At 35.7% G+C, this 15,158-nt stretch overlaps 1 protein-coding gene across 1 annotated transcript in view; it reads left to right on the top strand.

Moving 5' to 3' along the window:
* Positions 1–15,158, top strand: part of LOC108675653 (voltage-dependent calcium channel type A subunit alpha-1) — a 141,324-nt gene that overhangs the window by 86,186 nt on the left and 39,980 nt on the right. The window contains exons 26-27 of the mRNA XM_047882483.1: positions 6,669–6,779; positions 13,479–13,562. Of these exons, the coding sequence (XP_047738439.1) occupies positions 6,669–6,779; positions 13,479–13,562 (195 nt within the window). The remainder of the gene's footprint in view (positions 1–6,668; positions 6,780–13,478; positions 13,563–15,158) is intronic.

The following is a 15,158-nucleotide window of genomic DNA, read 5'->3' as shown; positions in this document are numbered from 1 at the left end:
TTGTCGTAGTACGAAAAGTACAAGAATCGGCAACAGGCCCTGGGCCTATTTCTTCAACACTTTTATTGTATTCTAATAAAAATTATCTGCCCGACTTGCAAAAGAGATTAACTATTCCCGGTTACTATGCATTTATTAGAACTCGGTAAGCATTTACGAAATGTATGAATAAATGGAATGTAATCGTTGTGCAGTGAATTAGCTGGCTAATTTAATGATAGGATGATTTTATTTGTATATTCGGAACTTTGTTATATTAAAGAGTACGTTCAATTTTATGAATTGTAAAAATTAACCGAAAGAGACGTATAAAAATTAACTGTTTAATGCTGGACCATAACTGCTCCACATTTATTTCCTATAAATCCACTGGTAGCTGTATTAATCAAAATTAAAAATACATAGCGTTATTAAATACATAGCGTTATTTTCTCTAGAATTAAACTAGATGCTTTCGATTCGAAATCATCTTTCTCATTAAAAATGTTACGATTTTAGAGCGCCGAGACTAATTGGTGTAATTGGTCAAGTGTTGGTACATATTCGTAACGAACATACTCTCTATTTTAACACATATTTTTCTAATAATCATTGATTACAATTGCAATTCGAATTTTTCGTGTCTTTTGACTCTTCGCTGCTCTGAATGTTCTGTGTGAGAAGAACATTGTTCCCGTTTGCAGATGCCTTATGCATTACGGTAATAGCTGTGTGTGTGAAGAAACTATTGATATGATTCAAGATAATATTGATATGATTCAAGATAATATTGGTATGATTCAAAATAATATTGGTATGATTCAAGATAATATTAGTATGATTAAAGATAATATTGCTATGATTCAAGATAATATTGGTATTATTCGAGATAATATTGGTATTATTCGAGATAATATTGGTATGATTCGAGATAATATTGGTATGATTCAAGATAATATTGCTATGATTCAAGATAATATTGGTATGATTCAAGATAATATTGGTATTATTCGAGATAATATTGGTATGATTCAAGATAATATTGGTATGATTCAAGATAATATTGTCATGATTCACGATAATTTGTGTATACAAAAAAATATCATTGTTGATCATGTAACTAACACATTATTATTAAGTGTGCTTTATTGAATGCTGATTGCGACGGTTATTTCTTGTTGAATATAATCTGTGAATTTCTCCACAGGATTTCCGAAGTCGTAGTGATGCATAGAGTAATTATACCGTAGAGTTGCAATTGACCCATAGGGTCGGATTGTTCATCCTGAGCAGGGAACGTGAGGCGTAAAGCTCCTTTGTTCTTAAGAATTGATGTCACTTGTTTGCTTAAATCGCAAATTAACTAAGAATTTAAAAGCAAAGAATAGTCCACAAATATTCATATCTTTATAGAAAACTTTTCGGAGACTAGCTCCATCGTCAGTTCGTAGACCTTTGTTCCCATACTGTATAAGGAACCGGCATTAGATGGCAGAATTTTCTTATTGAAACACATACAAGGGAAAACTTAAAACTTAAACTGATCATTATTCGTAGATATAAGGAATTGCAGCTGGAAATGCTTACATCGTTCAAAAGTTGACATCTCATCTTGTGGCTTTATCTGGCCTGCCATGCTCAGTAAACTTCAGGTCATGAAGATATTGCTTTGAATTTTTTTCAAATGTTTTCATATGGTAATCTCTGAAAATTCTAAAAACGGAACTAAAGTAACTTTCAACTAGAAAATATCCATGAATTTCTCTATATTTCGTGAGCTATAATCCCATTTATCACGAGCCATTCGCTTTCCATTTATTGAAGCTTCTGAACAATAATTGTATAACTAGAATTTAATTCTCTGATTTTCCCTGTTTGGCACATCAAAGAAACTACTTATCTACCATGAAAATACAGCTGACAATCTCAACTACACGAGTGCTCGAAATTGTGATTATCATTACCATTTTTTCATGTAAATACTTTACGACCAGAGCCAATAACCATCCTCAGATTGAACTCTTCTATTTAGCAGCCATGTTTATTCTTCATAACCAGGCTGCGTGTGTTCATACCATGTATCGTCATAATTACCCGGAATTTTTTATTGTGACTGCATATCAATTCTCATTGAATTATAATTCAATAAGAATTCTCAACAACAAGTCTAAATTATTAGCAATAAGTTATAATTCTCAACTATAAGTCTAAATTATTAGCAATAAGTTATAATTCTCAACAATAAGTGTACAATGCAGAGATGGGCCTAGACTTGTTTTTATCCGTGATGCTGACGTATCATCTCGTCTATACCTACGAAATGCGGTCCTTCAACATTTTTAGCTCATTTTCTCATTTATGGAAAAAATGCCTTATTGTGCTCGTCATGTCCGTCCGTCTGTCTGTCTGTCTGTCTGTCTGTCTGTCCGCGACTTAACGTTTTCGTCGACGAGAAAATGCGCTCTCTGTCACTCACTGCAGTGAGTACTGAGTTATATTTTTTATTCATACGTTTCTAAAATACAAATCGACCCTTTTTTACCGCGAAAATGGCCCGAATTCATCTTAATTTGCCAGGCTACTTTGAGTTTAAGATTTTGGAGCAAAATTTATTCAAGTTTGCAGTAGGTACTATAGATTTCAGTGCCGCTCTCGAAAATTATGACTGCATGTAACGGACCACCAACATCTTTGATATCTATAATCTCTTATAATTTTATTTACACACGCATGTCTTATGTGTATCTCTGGAGCACCGACACTTCGTTCATTGCACATCCATGCAGTTATAGCTTCCGGCATACGGAACGATCGGCGACTCGAACACAGACTCGGTCAAACTCACTCCCCGGGTCCTCTTCTTTTGAGCAACAATTAATAGTTGTATTAGAGGTCATTGCAATGGGATTCATTTGTTTTTCTTGCCATTGCCAAAATTTTGTGTTAGCATCATTTTACACGAATCTTCTGCATGGAATTTTCATAGCTACAAGCATGAAGGTGGAAGAAAAATTATCTTGAGCCGTGACTGACCTCTTTAAGGAGTCGTCCACTGGAATTGTGTCTTGACTTCATTTTTATTTATTGTATAAAGTAATTTGTTTTACTGATCAATTATCGGAACTTCGTTGCGGACTGCAGTTTGCGTAACTGGCTGGATAATAGCGTAACTGGATAACATAACTAGATAACGTAACTAGATAGTATAATATAACCTGATCGTTCCGTTGCCGTGAGCTAGCACCAGTCCCCCTCACTACTCTGCATCACTCTTCTTTCGACTGACACACTCTCAGGAAAGTTTAAAATTGATCGCAAAATGGGCTGTTATGGCCAAAGCCGCACATATATGTATATTCATACTCGCATCGTTAATAATTAAACGATTCGTTCTCCCTGAAAACTCATTCTTGAACATGGACTGCCGCTGATTAAGGACAATTTTTCCATTATCTTTCTACATTAATCATACCCACTCTTCTTAATACAAATTCACCGCTCAGATTTGGACCTCAACCTATCATGTCACCGCTAAAACGAGCCCTTCCTAGTCGGTTGACCTGACATTTCACTCGGTTCTAGATTTAAAAGCTAAACTTTGAACTCGTCCAAATATTTCGGTAATAATTGAGTCAAATATCAAATATTGACTGAATCATATTTGACTAGAATATTATTCAGTGGGTTATAATTACATCTGAATCTTTTGGGTTGGAATCATATGATCTGTTTCGTATACTCCAGTTTTTGTGAATAGTTATCAACTTCAAAAACTCGTACAAGCCTGTTAATTTTTACTTTGTACATCTCCATAATGAATTTATAAACTCATGTTTCCGGGGAAAAATGCAGATTGTTTGATCTTACATTGATGCCTTTCGGTGATGTAATGTTGATGACTTCGTTAAAGTAGGCCTCTTTGTAGTTGTCTTAAATTATTAACTGCGGAAAAGAACACGGGATGATTCAAGTGCTCCACAGTTGCTGTCCCCGTTGTAGAGTAAACGTCGATTAACGGACGACAATAGCGGCTGCTTCTTACCACGCTGTCTGTTAATGGTCAATTCTTGTTAATGGACCCAATGGTCAATTCTTGCATGCATTACTTTTTCACCAGGTTATCTTCTTTTACAGTTGACTTCATGAGCAATCAATTTGCTCTGATCACTTATGGGTGACCCCTTCTTCTACACGGAAATTACATGTGTTTTTATGTGTTTCTGTATATTTATCGATCTCTTTTATTTCCGCAAGACGTCCTTTGCTTATCGTTACCTCTCGTATACCTTGTTTGCTTCGTTGATGCCGCGAGCTTTAAAACATATCGGGTTATCAGGACTTCCAAATTACAAACAAATTTGTAACGACAGTATCTGTTCAGTATTTTTCATTTTATTTTTTTCTGGTAAAGTTGGTTGTTTTCAATTGAATACGATTCATAATTTTGTTACTCAAAATTAAATTTTGACTTAACTTCAGGTTTTTGGCTCGCGTCAAAAATCAAGAGACCCGAATTGACTCACCGACCACTCGTCGATCTGCACTTCACAATAATCGATTATTTTTGTTTCCATTTACATTCTTTCTCAGTAATAGGTGTCAAAAATTCTAATGTTTGCACTTCTTCTGATTAACATTTTCGAAAAATATTTTCAACTTCTTTCCTGAACTTGACGCATGGTCAGTCAAATTAGGAGCCGTTAATTGATCAAAACTATAGTTGTCAGCATTTGAATTTTGTACCTTGCGCTCTTCTCTGTTACAGTCGCACTTACACTTTTCGACATCAGAGAGAAAATGTCAGTGAAAATTGTTAACGAAGTTTCTCGGCCAAACTCTAAATTCTCGGTGACCTACATATAGCCTTGGGATCCGATGAATTTCATCGCGCATTTATTGATTTGGCGTTGAAATCCTTGCTATAAGTTTTTACCCAAAATCTGGGGTGATCCATCTCGAGCTCCCATAGGGAGCAGGAACATGTTTTTGCCTCTCAATTGACATTTAAATAGATAAATTTAAATTAGAGTATTATTGCCACGTGTAATTTCTTTTGACTAACTCCTTATTTAATTTTGCAAACAAGAATTTATCCTCATCAGTCTTAGGTAGGCCAGATTTTCAAGAGCCAGGAATGTACTGATTTGGTTGTGTGAAAAGTGTTTTATGTTCGGTTAAAAGTTGCATTAAATGCAATATGATCTATCAACGCTTGCATGTCGCTTCAGTATGGACAGATAGCGGTTGGTCACTTGGACCCGATATCAAATAATCATTTGAAACATTCGTCACTTCCAAAGTGCATGCAACAGCCTGAAACTCCCACTGAAACTCCCACACTTTAAAATAAGGTTATGCTATAAATTATAAATGACCTCATTTTCTCATTAGAAATGCGAGGCAGTTGTTTGAAACTCAAATTGTGCAATTTACCGAATGTGGTGAATTGTACGTGATATGAAGTTGAGCTTAGCTTATTGACCAATTCAGCTTAACTTAATTTGCGCATATAATGTTGAAACCTACAACAGATTCCAGCTTAGAATGACATGAACAATTCAATCAAAATTTATGTTTTTGTCCATTCTGGCTACGTTTGCAAGCTTTTTTTAGCTTCGCTCCGACTAAGCGTCATTTTAGCAATTCCCGGACAAGATGGCGCCTGTGGTCGGTGCTACAAGCTCGCGTCTCTTAAAAATGAATTCAAAATTATGCTTATTTTTCATTGCAATATTTTGCGTAAATTGAAGGATTTCCTGCACTAACCGCAACCTCCCTCATGGAAATCTTGACTCGTATTTCTAAAAAGCCGAGATTTTTTGAGGGTTTGGATATAAGCCCAAGGCCTTCCTCAACACTTGCTGTCGGCTCGCTCGACTGCAAGATCCCTGCTTCAGTCGTGAAACTACAACAGCAATCTTACCACGCAATTTTCTAATTCTTATCCTGAATTTTATAAAATTGAATGTGTACTTGAAATCTAATTTCACTTTTTAAACAAAATATTTTGGATAATCTTTAATGATGGATAGTCAAGATGGTCGTTGCCGCAGCAAGATGATACGTCAACCCACGATATTTTGCTATTATTTTAAGTGTAGCCTCTTGGCTTTCCTGTTTCCAAATATTGCGAGGTGAATTCATTTTCGTTATATAAATTGTAATTGTAAAGTAAGAATACTTTTGAAGTTTTACTTGTCTCTGAAACGCTAATCGATAAGTAATTTTTTTGATGTGTCGTCACTTTTATTATAATGTCTTCACGTGGCCATCAGTGAGGTTCTGTGTTGCTTCCTTTTCTATATGAGTATCGAATTTGTTTTGGGATGCTACAGTGATGCGAGATGGTGAGATTATTTTCTTAATCACTTGAAAAATCGTTACAATCAAAGTTATTTTTAGCGTTCACGTAATTGTTTTTCGACGTGTCATTGTTACGTTCACGTAATTGTCGTTTAGCGTTCACTTGATTATTTCGCACAATAAAAAAGGTACGAAATTAATGAACGATGTTAATGTTGACTTAAACCTCTGTGTTCCGGGCTAAGATTACTTCGTACTTTTCATGAAAATCAAGCGACCAACTCGCACCACACAATCCCGATGTTTTAAATTATTATTATTATGTCACCATGGCTTAAAGCTGCTCAGTGTTGTATATTGTCTCCCTTTCTCCCTCTTTGTTTTAGTTTCATAATCAGTCGAAGATCTATCAAAGGTCACTGCACTACCTCAACTCTTTCTTCACCGCGCTCTTTACCATCGAATGTATGCTCAAGATTTCGGCCTTTGGAATCCGGGTAAGCAACCAAAGTCACACTACATCAGTTCTTACAAACTAGAACTTTTCGTTTATTTGCAGTCTCTCCACGAAATTCAGTTCACCCTACTTTATCATTCTAGAAAATTTGCTAGTTTTATATTCGTCTTCACTCTTTTGCTCCTTATCTTTTATCACATGGTTTTCACTTTACTACGAAAGAAAACTTGTCAACCAATCACGATTTTAGGGAGCGATAGGTAATATATTAGTTAACAAATAAAACGCCTATGTCGCAGATTAATAACATGAATTTTTACCGAACATCTTTACAGATGAGAGCCACTTGATACATTAGCGAAATTATGTAACACTTGAACAAGCATTGAAAAATTTTGCATGATTTTTATGAATGGTTAACCTTTCCTTATGTTTGTTGTCCACTGCGCTCTTCGCTTTGTTGCTTGCTCGCCGCACCAACTTTGAACCTTTACTGATCTTCTTGAATTCAATGTATTTTGAGTGAATTAGATTTGACACAGTTTGGTTTGATGAAAATTAGGCGTTTTTCTCTTAAATGCCTAAGGCTTGCACTAAAACTAAAAAAAAGATGAAAGTATAAAGAGTGAAATAAAGCTAAACATTTATTTCAATTATGAAGAGGGCCGGCGGACCCAAGAACTAACACCAATCGAAGGCGTCAAGTCTAGTTTACTCAATTTACCGCATGAGAAACAAACACTCTTGACGTTTTTTTGCATGATACTGGAAGCCTTGAGTCGTTTTCTTCTTTGAGTAGTGGCATAAATGAACTTTTTATACACTTTTTTAATCTTTTAGGTAGACGAGGCAACGCATCTCTTCGGGCAACGGTTTTTCACGCGTCGTAGCTGTAAACAGTTACTAGTATTTAATTGATGGTTTACCCTGGCCGCCCCAGTACTAAAATAAGCCTTTCCCTTTACATCTGTGCCGGAATGAGTACTCTTGTATCATGATAACCATTGATTCTAATTAAACGAAATGTATTTTCTTCTCTAATAGTGGCCATCCTTTCCCTCAAATTTTCATTCTTTCCACATCGTTCAAGGATAAAGGACTATTTGGTTCGATGTCTTGGAGCGCCCTCAGGAAAGCTTCTTGCGGTTCATCTCGTATCGCAGAAAATCCCAAAACTTATCAGAATTTCAGTTGCTGACTGAATATTGCCTACATTGCGGAAGTCGATGAGGGATGGCAACATTTCATTTTGATGGAAATTTTGTATAATATCAAAATGAAAGCATACTCGTTTTTTTCAAAGGGTAGCCTCTCATTGGGACAGCTGGTTCTCATGTCAAATTAATGATGCGTACGCAGCGTCATCTCATCCCCTAAATAAAGGTTTGAGTTCGGCTTAATAGTTCGTCGCGTCAAGGCTAATATAATATATTTTGCAATCGTCTGAACTCATTACTGAGGAACCATTTTGATTACTGAATTTCTTTTTTTCTTGTGCCCAGCGCCTTTCTCTCATTTCCAGTAAACTTGAACCAGTTATACGGGTTACAGTTTGGGTCAAGTATTTATTATTTACGCAGTTTAAGGGATATCAGTTTGGCAGCTCCGAGCTGCTCTACTCTCTGAACCTTCGTCAAGAGAGCGGACTGTGCTTTTTATGGATGCATTGCCCGAGCTGTGGTGGTGATGAATCCATCATAGCCTTCATGGTTTCGAAGTTGATTGTTTAAAATTATGGATGGCTGTTTTAGTAGAAAATAAGGTGGATTTTGCATAGATGTCCCACTTTTTTTCCATCCATTTGCCTGTGATGCTATGATAGCAAATTACAAGACTTGAATTTGAACAATTTAATTTCCAATTGAACGTTTTCTACATAGAAAGTGGTACTAAAGTTTCTTACATCCTCATGGTTGTGTCGATGAGAATTTTTTATTGAGCTGACCCCCGATTTTGACGAGTCATGCATTGCTTGTTATCACAGTACTACCGTTCGGATGTAGTCTTGGAGGAAGTTTTGGCCTACTTCAACCTAGCGTTCACTGCCGCCTTCTTCATTGAGTGTATGATGAAAATGATAGCCTTTGAAAGGGTACGGTATTCACCCCCTAACTGCATTCTTTCCCACTATTATTCTATTCTGTTTCCAAATAGCAAGTGCACTGCTTCATTTCCTACTTTATGCGTGTTCCATGATCCCATATTTACTTTCAAATTACTTCCCGACCTCAGCCTTGACTTCTCTAATTTTTTGCTCTTCGCTTTATATTTCTGGTACGGTTTTTTTGCATATTTTACGTTTCATTTTTGAAATTAAATTTTCTAATGATTTTCTATTATCATTGTATATTAATTTCATTCACAATTTTACAGAAAAAAATATACTAATTTGTTTCCCAAATATCGTTATTCGCATTTGTCGATATTGCAATTTGAATCAGGATTACTATACTCGACTAGATGTCGTACTTGAAAAACTGAAACTGGAACAGTCTGATCGACAATTTAGAATTGTCCAACATTCTTCATCTATGACCTATCAGAGCATTCGAGAATGATTTCTTTTGGTGTGGGTAGCTTTAGTTATTCATTTAATAAACTGTTCACACCGACTTACATGATGGTTACAATAATTTAATTTTTATTTAAATATTAATTTATTCGACAAATAATTTCCCTAATCTGAAAAGAATATCTAAATAAAAACATACCGATCCGACCGTGAAATCAACGAACGTTGAACTTTTCTGCTCGCAAGGATCGAACCTAATCCTAATTGCAGTAATTTTCATGCTGTAGTGCTTATAGTGGCGATCCAATTCCCCTCGTTAGTACGTTAATTTGCAGTAGGAGTCAAATTCCACCAACGAACAATAATTTCATCAGAGTAACTATTGCGATCAACGGATAATTGATCCATATTTATGTGCCTACTATTAAAGTCTGATGTCGTATCTCATTTGTTCGTCGAAACTAGCTGACTTATTCTTAATTTGAAGTTTTTGCACTTTATTGGATGCTAAAATTCCTCTCTCCCCATCTTGAATCATTTGAAATTCGACATCTCTCATTAATAATCCCATGTACCTGTATCCCTTCCTTTTGTGAATGTCCAGTCATTGTAATGGCGTGTCTTGTGACTAATCTTCCTTTTTGATGTGCCTAGCGTTCTACTGTATGTACACTGTTAGAAAAATTACCGTTAACGGTATTACCGGCGTTTCAGTGGCCGGTCGGCACGTGAAAAGAAACGCGGCATTGCAGTTTTTATTTTAATTTAACACTAGAAATCCGTAAAACATCTGATAAAAACGGCGAAACAGTTTATTTTCATGGGGCGACCGGCCACTAGAACGCCGGTGGGACCGTCTTTCCACCGTTTTTTCTAACAGTGTAGCGTCCGCGCTGTATAACCTATTTTCTTCTATCGCTCGGGCCCTCGTCGTTTGTTTAATAGCATTCCTATGTAGGTTATCGTCTGAGAATATTAGATCCTCGAAATTTCATTTTCCGTTTCAATTTTGCATCAAAGCTTTTTAAATTCTGTATTTCAGTTTTTACATCCAACTTAATTGAAAATTAAGGCGATTCTTCTTAATGTAATACTCCTTTATTTATCGAACCATCTGTTTCAACTCAAACTTATCCCGAGATTTCCCGATGTTTTTCCTAAGAGATATACAGGCAATTAAAGTCTAAATAATGAACACGGAAATCCATTATTCATTTGCGAGTTTTATCTCCTAGGGCCTCAATCGTGGGCAGTTTGCGTACAGTTTTGTATTTGTTTACGAGCCTATTAAATATTTCAGTGGAGAAGAATTTGTTTATTAAACTTATAACTTTCGGACTTATTTAAATCAGGTTCTTCGTAACCGTAATATGAATATTATCATTTTTTCCTTTCCCTAACTTTTCCTTGGAATGTGGTACTTCATTCCCTATGTTGTAGTTTGCGTCCTAATTAGTAAAGTGTTGTGTGCTGTTCTCCCTACATTTGTCTCCTACTGTCTAATTATTACCATTTAATCAAAACGCGGCTTATTAATCTAATCTCTCGAGTACTAATCGTGCACAACTTTTTTGAGCCAAAAAAAAAATTTGCAAAAAAACAAATTTTGGTTTATTATTTTATTTGTATTTGCCCCATTTAACCCCGTATCAAAAAAGCTAAATTAAATTTTGTAAATGCAACCGTTTCGCATAGAACAAAGATAAAGATAGGCTCCTCAGTTCCTGCCCTGAATATCTTTAAAACCTTATGATGATTTCGGGACTTCCTAGTCCCTGGTCACGCTGATGTGCCGCCTTCGTCGTCCTCCGTCTCCGAGTCGCCTCTAGGCAATACCGATACTATCACACCCAATATTCCATTCCGTTAGCACAAGTGACTCGATAATTCCTTTATTGTAAGATTATTTCTTCTGTTTTCATTCACTTTTTGCTAACAATTAAAGGTTTCGAAAACGTTCTTAATTCAGCAACAAATTCTACCTCTACATGCAACAGTGAGTTACCGCGACGCTCATCACTGCTCACATGGACGATTCTCTTCATAAATTTCTAGTGTCCTTCCACAAACAAAAGATCAACTTTTATTTACGGTACTAACATTGCATTAAAAATGAAATAAAACATATATGAAGTACTACCGAGTTTCAAAAATTGTTGTCAACATACAGGGGCAAAAAATAAAATTTACGTTAAGTACCACTAGCTTTGAGATTTGCTTTGTTCAGTTTCAATTTTATAACGAAACTAAATAAATAACATTGGCTGGGTGTAGCTATCAACATTAAACTATCTTTGGATTAATGAAAAATAAAGTAAATAATTTTAAATGTTCTTGCGAGTTAAACTCGAGCCTCAAGACATGAAACTTACACTCGTTTTGAAGTGTAACGCAGTCCAAAATATCTCAAGCTGTGTGTCTAGTTACTATTTATGGTTTAAAATACTGTAACGCACTGAAATTTCGAGAAAAAAATCCATTTATAGTTGATAATTTATTTCTCTAGAGCCATCGAAACGTCGCATCTTCCACGAAAAATTTTAATTCTCTTTAAATCGCAAGTTTGAATTTGTGTAAAGATTCGCTGATGTGAACGGCACTGCTAGCCCGCTCCACAGATTAGGTTCTGCCTCTTATTAGCTGCTCCGAACGCTTCAGACCTGAGGGGTTAATGAATAATAAATTATTCGAAATTACGTTCAAACTTTTCGTTCAAAGAACGTTTACGACAGACTTTTTCTTTGCTTAGAAATCCTGAGTTTTTTCCTGTATAGTTTCGATAGTGTCGCCTCAGCTGGAAGGGCTGTTAAGTTTAATTTTAAAGCTAGTTTTCCAGTATAAATTCGTACTACGCTTAGTTTCAAATTGAAGTTAACATTCACGATAATAAATACACATGGATAAAACATACGAATAAAGGTGTACACGATTTTCTTCATTTAATTTTAGGAAGGAACCAAAGTCGACAACACACGTTCGATTTCCAAATCTTTCTTTCGTTTTAATTTTGGCTTAAAATCCTGTCATCCGATAATTATTTATTATTCTTTTATATTGGCTATGTATTGCTACATCACAGTTTCTCCTCATATTGCTTTTATTTCAGTTTCTATTTGCATGAATTTTTTTATTCCAAGCACTATTTTCATACCTACATTACTCATTTTCTTGTGTGAAATTCATCCGTTCTAATTATTTGATTTGTATAATTTAGTTTAATATTACTGATTTTAGGCTCAATGTTTGCTAAATTTTTCATGCATATATAATGACATAATTTTATCATGAAAAATATTTGACTAACCCAACCATTCTCTGTTGAAATATAATCATGATATCCCGCCTCTCGGTGCGCTCCGGACTGCACAGTTCGCGTCCGCAATTCCTTTGGTAACAAAGAAAAAAGTTAATGAGTCCGCAATTCTTTTGACAACAAAGAAGAAAGTTAATGAGCAGTCAAGGCTCGGCACTCAATGCGTTCTGTCAAATTTCAAAAAAATTATTCAAAAATAATTATATGGCGAAACCCTAAATGATTGAAACTATTATGAGAATTCTATGTTTATGCCTAAAGTACATTCAAACCATCAGAAGAATTTGATGGTTTCATCAAATCATTAGTCCCATAAAGCGTTAAACTATCCATAGAATGATACGGTCATACTCATAATCCGTTCATACTATCGATAAAATATCATGGTGATACATATAATGAAATTAAACTATGAATGAACTCCTTCAAAAAATGGTCAAAATACGTTATGATTTTGCCAATACCATTTGCTAATTTATTTCACTGAATACTTTCCTAGAACAAAAAATCAACTGAAAGCGAAACTAAGTATTAATTAATTTTTTTCAACGTGCATTCAATTCAGTCTATGTTCATCCAATTTGGTCCAATTTCTGATAAAGCTTGCATTGAGTCTATGCCCAAGACTGAGAGAGTTTTTTTCAAAATTTTTAAATTACCCTTTAGGGAATTTCGAGTTTAAACTTAACTAAACTAATGATTTTAATTCTGCGGACTGTAGACTTTATCGATTTCCGTTCCTACTAAAAATTTGATGTTTAGGTGAAAAAATTCTATTCATGCCCCTACGTTTCATCCAAATTTCAGAAGAGATTATGTCTAAGAATTCTGTTGGCCGGAGCGCACTGAGCGAATCGGGATTATGTAGGCAGGTCATTTAACCATTTCAATTTCTTGTGATCTCCCTTTCTTAGAATTATTTCAAGGACAATTGGAACACATTCGACTTCATATGTGTCGTGGGATCCATTATCGATGCCCTCGTGGTCGAATTTGGGGTAAGTTTATCCAAATAAAGCTTTACTGTTTAGGTTTAGAACTCGCAGGCCAGCATCTCACCCAGACTCATTCTTTGCAAAATCAGATATCGCCGTCAACAACCTTCAAATATTGAAGTCTAACGAAACTATATGTGCTTATGATTACCAAATAATGAGTGTACATGTAATAAAAATACATCGTTCACTTCGTGCGATTGAGATACAGAGAAATATTCTGTAGTGTTTGTATTTATATTTGCATCGGCATTCCAAAGTGGAATTCTAAACTGAAATTGCGAGAAGAGCGAGTTTTGCTGAGATTGAGATGCTTCAGCCTAAACATTTGTATTTAATTGGTACCATCACTTTCCGTGCATCATTGCCTTCCTTTCATTTATGTAATGTTTTGTTTTTTCCGAATCCGTGCGGTTATATTTAAGTGCAGCATTTGTGTCATCACTTTGGCTGAACGCTTCTCACTATTTAAAATTAATTTCCGAAATGTATTCTCAAGTTGATGTTTATTATTCTTAGTAAGTGTTTATTTGGTCGTGTTCAATTGAAATTATCATCAATGAATAACTTGAGCTATTTACACTTGAATAATTACTTTCACTCTGGAACCGAAAATTAGATTATATCGTGTTGACCGCACGCGTGGCTCCGCGCAGTGATGCATATTGCATGAGAAAAACCCATGTTTCTCAATGCAATTAATGTCCATCGCACTATCAGAGGCCGTTGTTTTGACTGAACTCACTCATCTGCTCCTATTGATGAACTTATTGACCTCACACCCTAGTTTTGATACTGTTCCGTACATATAAACACTCACTCCCCGAATTACGGAGAGCTTGAAGATTGGGTGATAGCAAAGGCAATTATTAGTGAGTTATTATATAATTGCATCCCCATATCCCGGACTACTTTAAATGATATTAGAGTTTTTCAATGAACGCAAATAAAAGCGTACGTTGTGAATTTTGATGACATATGCCTTCATCACCATGAAAATTAAATCTATTGGATTGACAAATGTCACACAATAAAATGACTCAAGGCGACTTACACGGGCACACTTGTTGGCGCTAACTTGCACGCGTTTCTAACGTTTGCTCATCGGGTAAAAGTGCTTGCGATGAGTTAACACATGGTTGAACTAGTGTAAGGTTGACCCATGAGAAGCCCATTTATGCGGATGTAGTTCGTTGTTCGCCTGTGACGTCACTGATCTCAGTGACGTCACGGGCATTAACCAATCACCGAAATGCGATCAAACCAGTCAACCAATCCGTCATGGGAATGACAGGATTGTTTACGTTTCTCGATCTACGTGACGTAACAAGAAAGCGGAACTGAAAGACGGAACTTCTCGTGGGTCAACCTTGTATAGTTCAACCATGAGTTAACATATATAGACGGCCTTTGATAGCACCGCTGGACTGCCACGTAAGACGGGACAGCTGTTATGTAGGAGAAAGCCTCGATATACATGTATTCTTGGTCTATTTTCGCTGCTATTTATTGTTAAATATATAAGCGGTGACGATTATGCTTTGATCTTGGCTTCATTGGCACTCTAAGCACCAATCCATTTGGAATGGCTTTCTGTGT

Source organism: Hyalella azteca, unplaced genomic scaffold (assembly GCF_000764305.2).
Source record: "Hyalella azteca isolate HAZT.00-mixed unplaced genomic scaffold, Hazt_2.0.2 contig10556, whole genome shotgun sequence".
In the NCBI taxonomy this organism is placed as follows: Eukaryota; Metazoa; Arthropoda; class Malacostraca; order Amphipoda; family Hyalellidae; genus Hyalella; species Hyalella azteca.
Note: the sequence above shows the minus strand (reverse complement) of the source record. Positions and strands in the feature narration are given on the sequence as shown.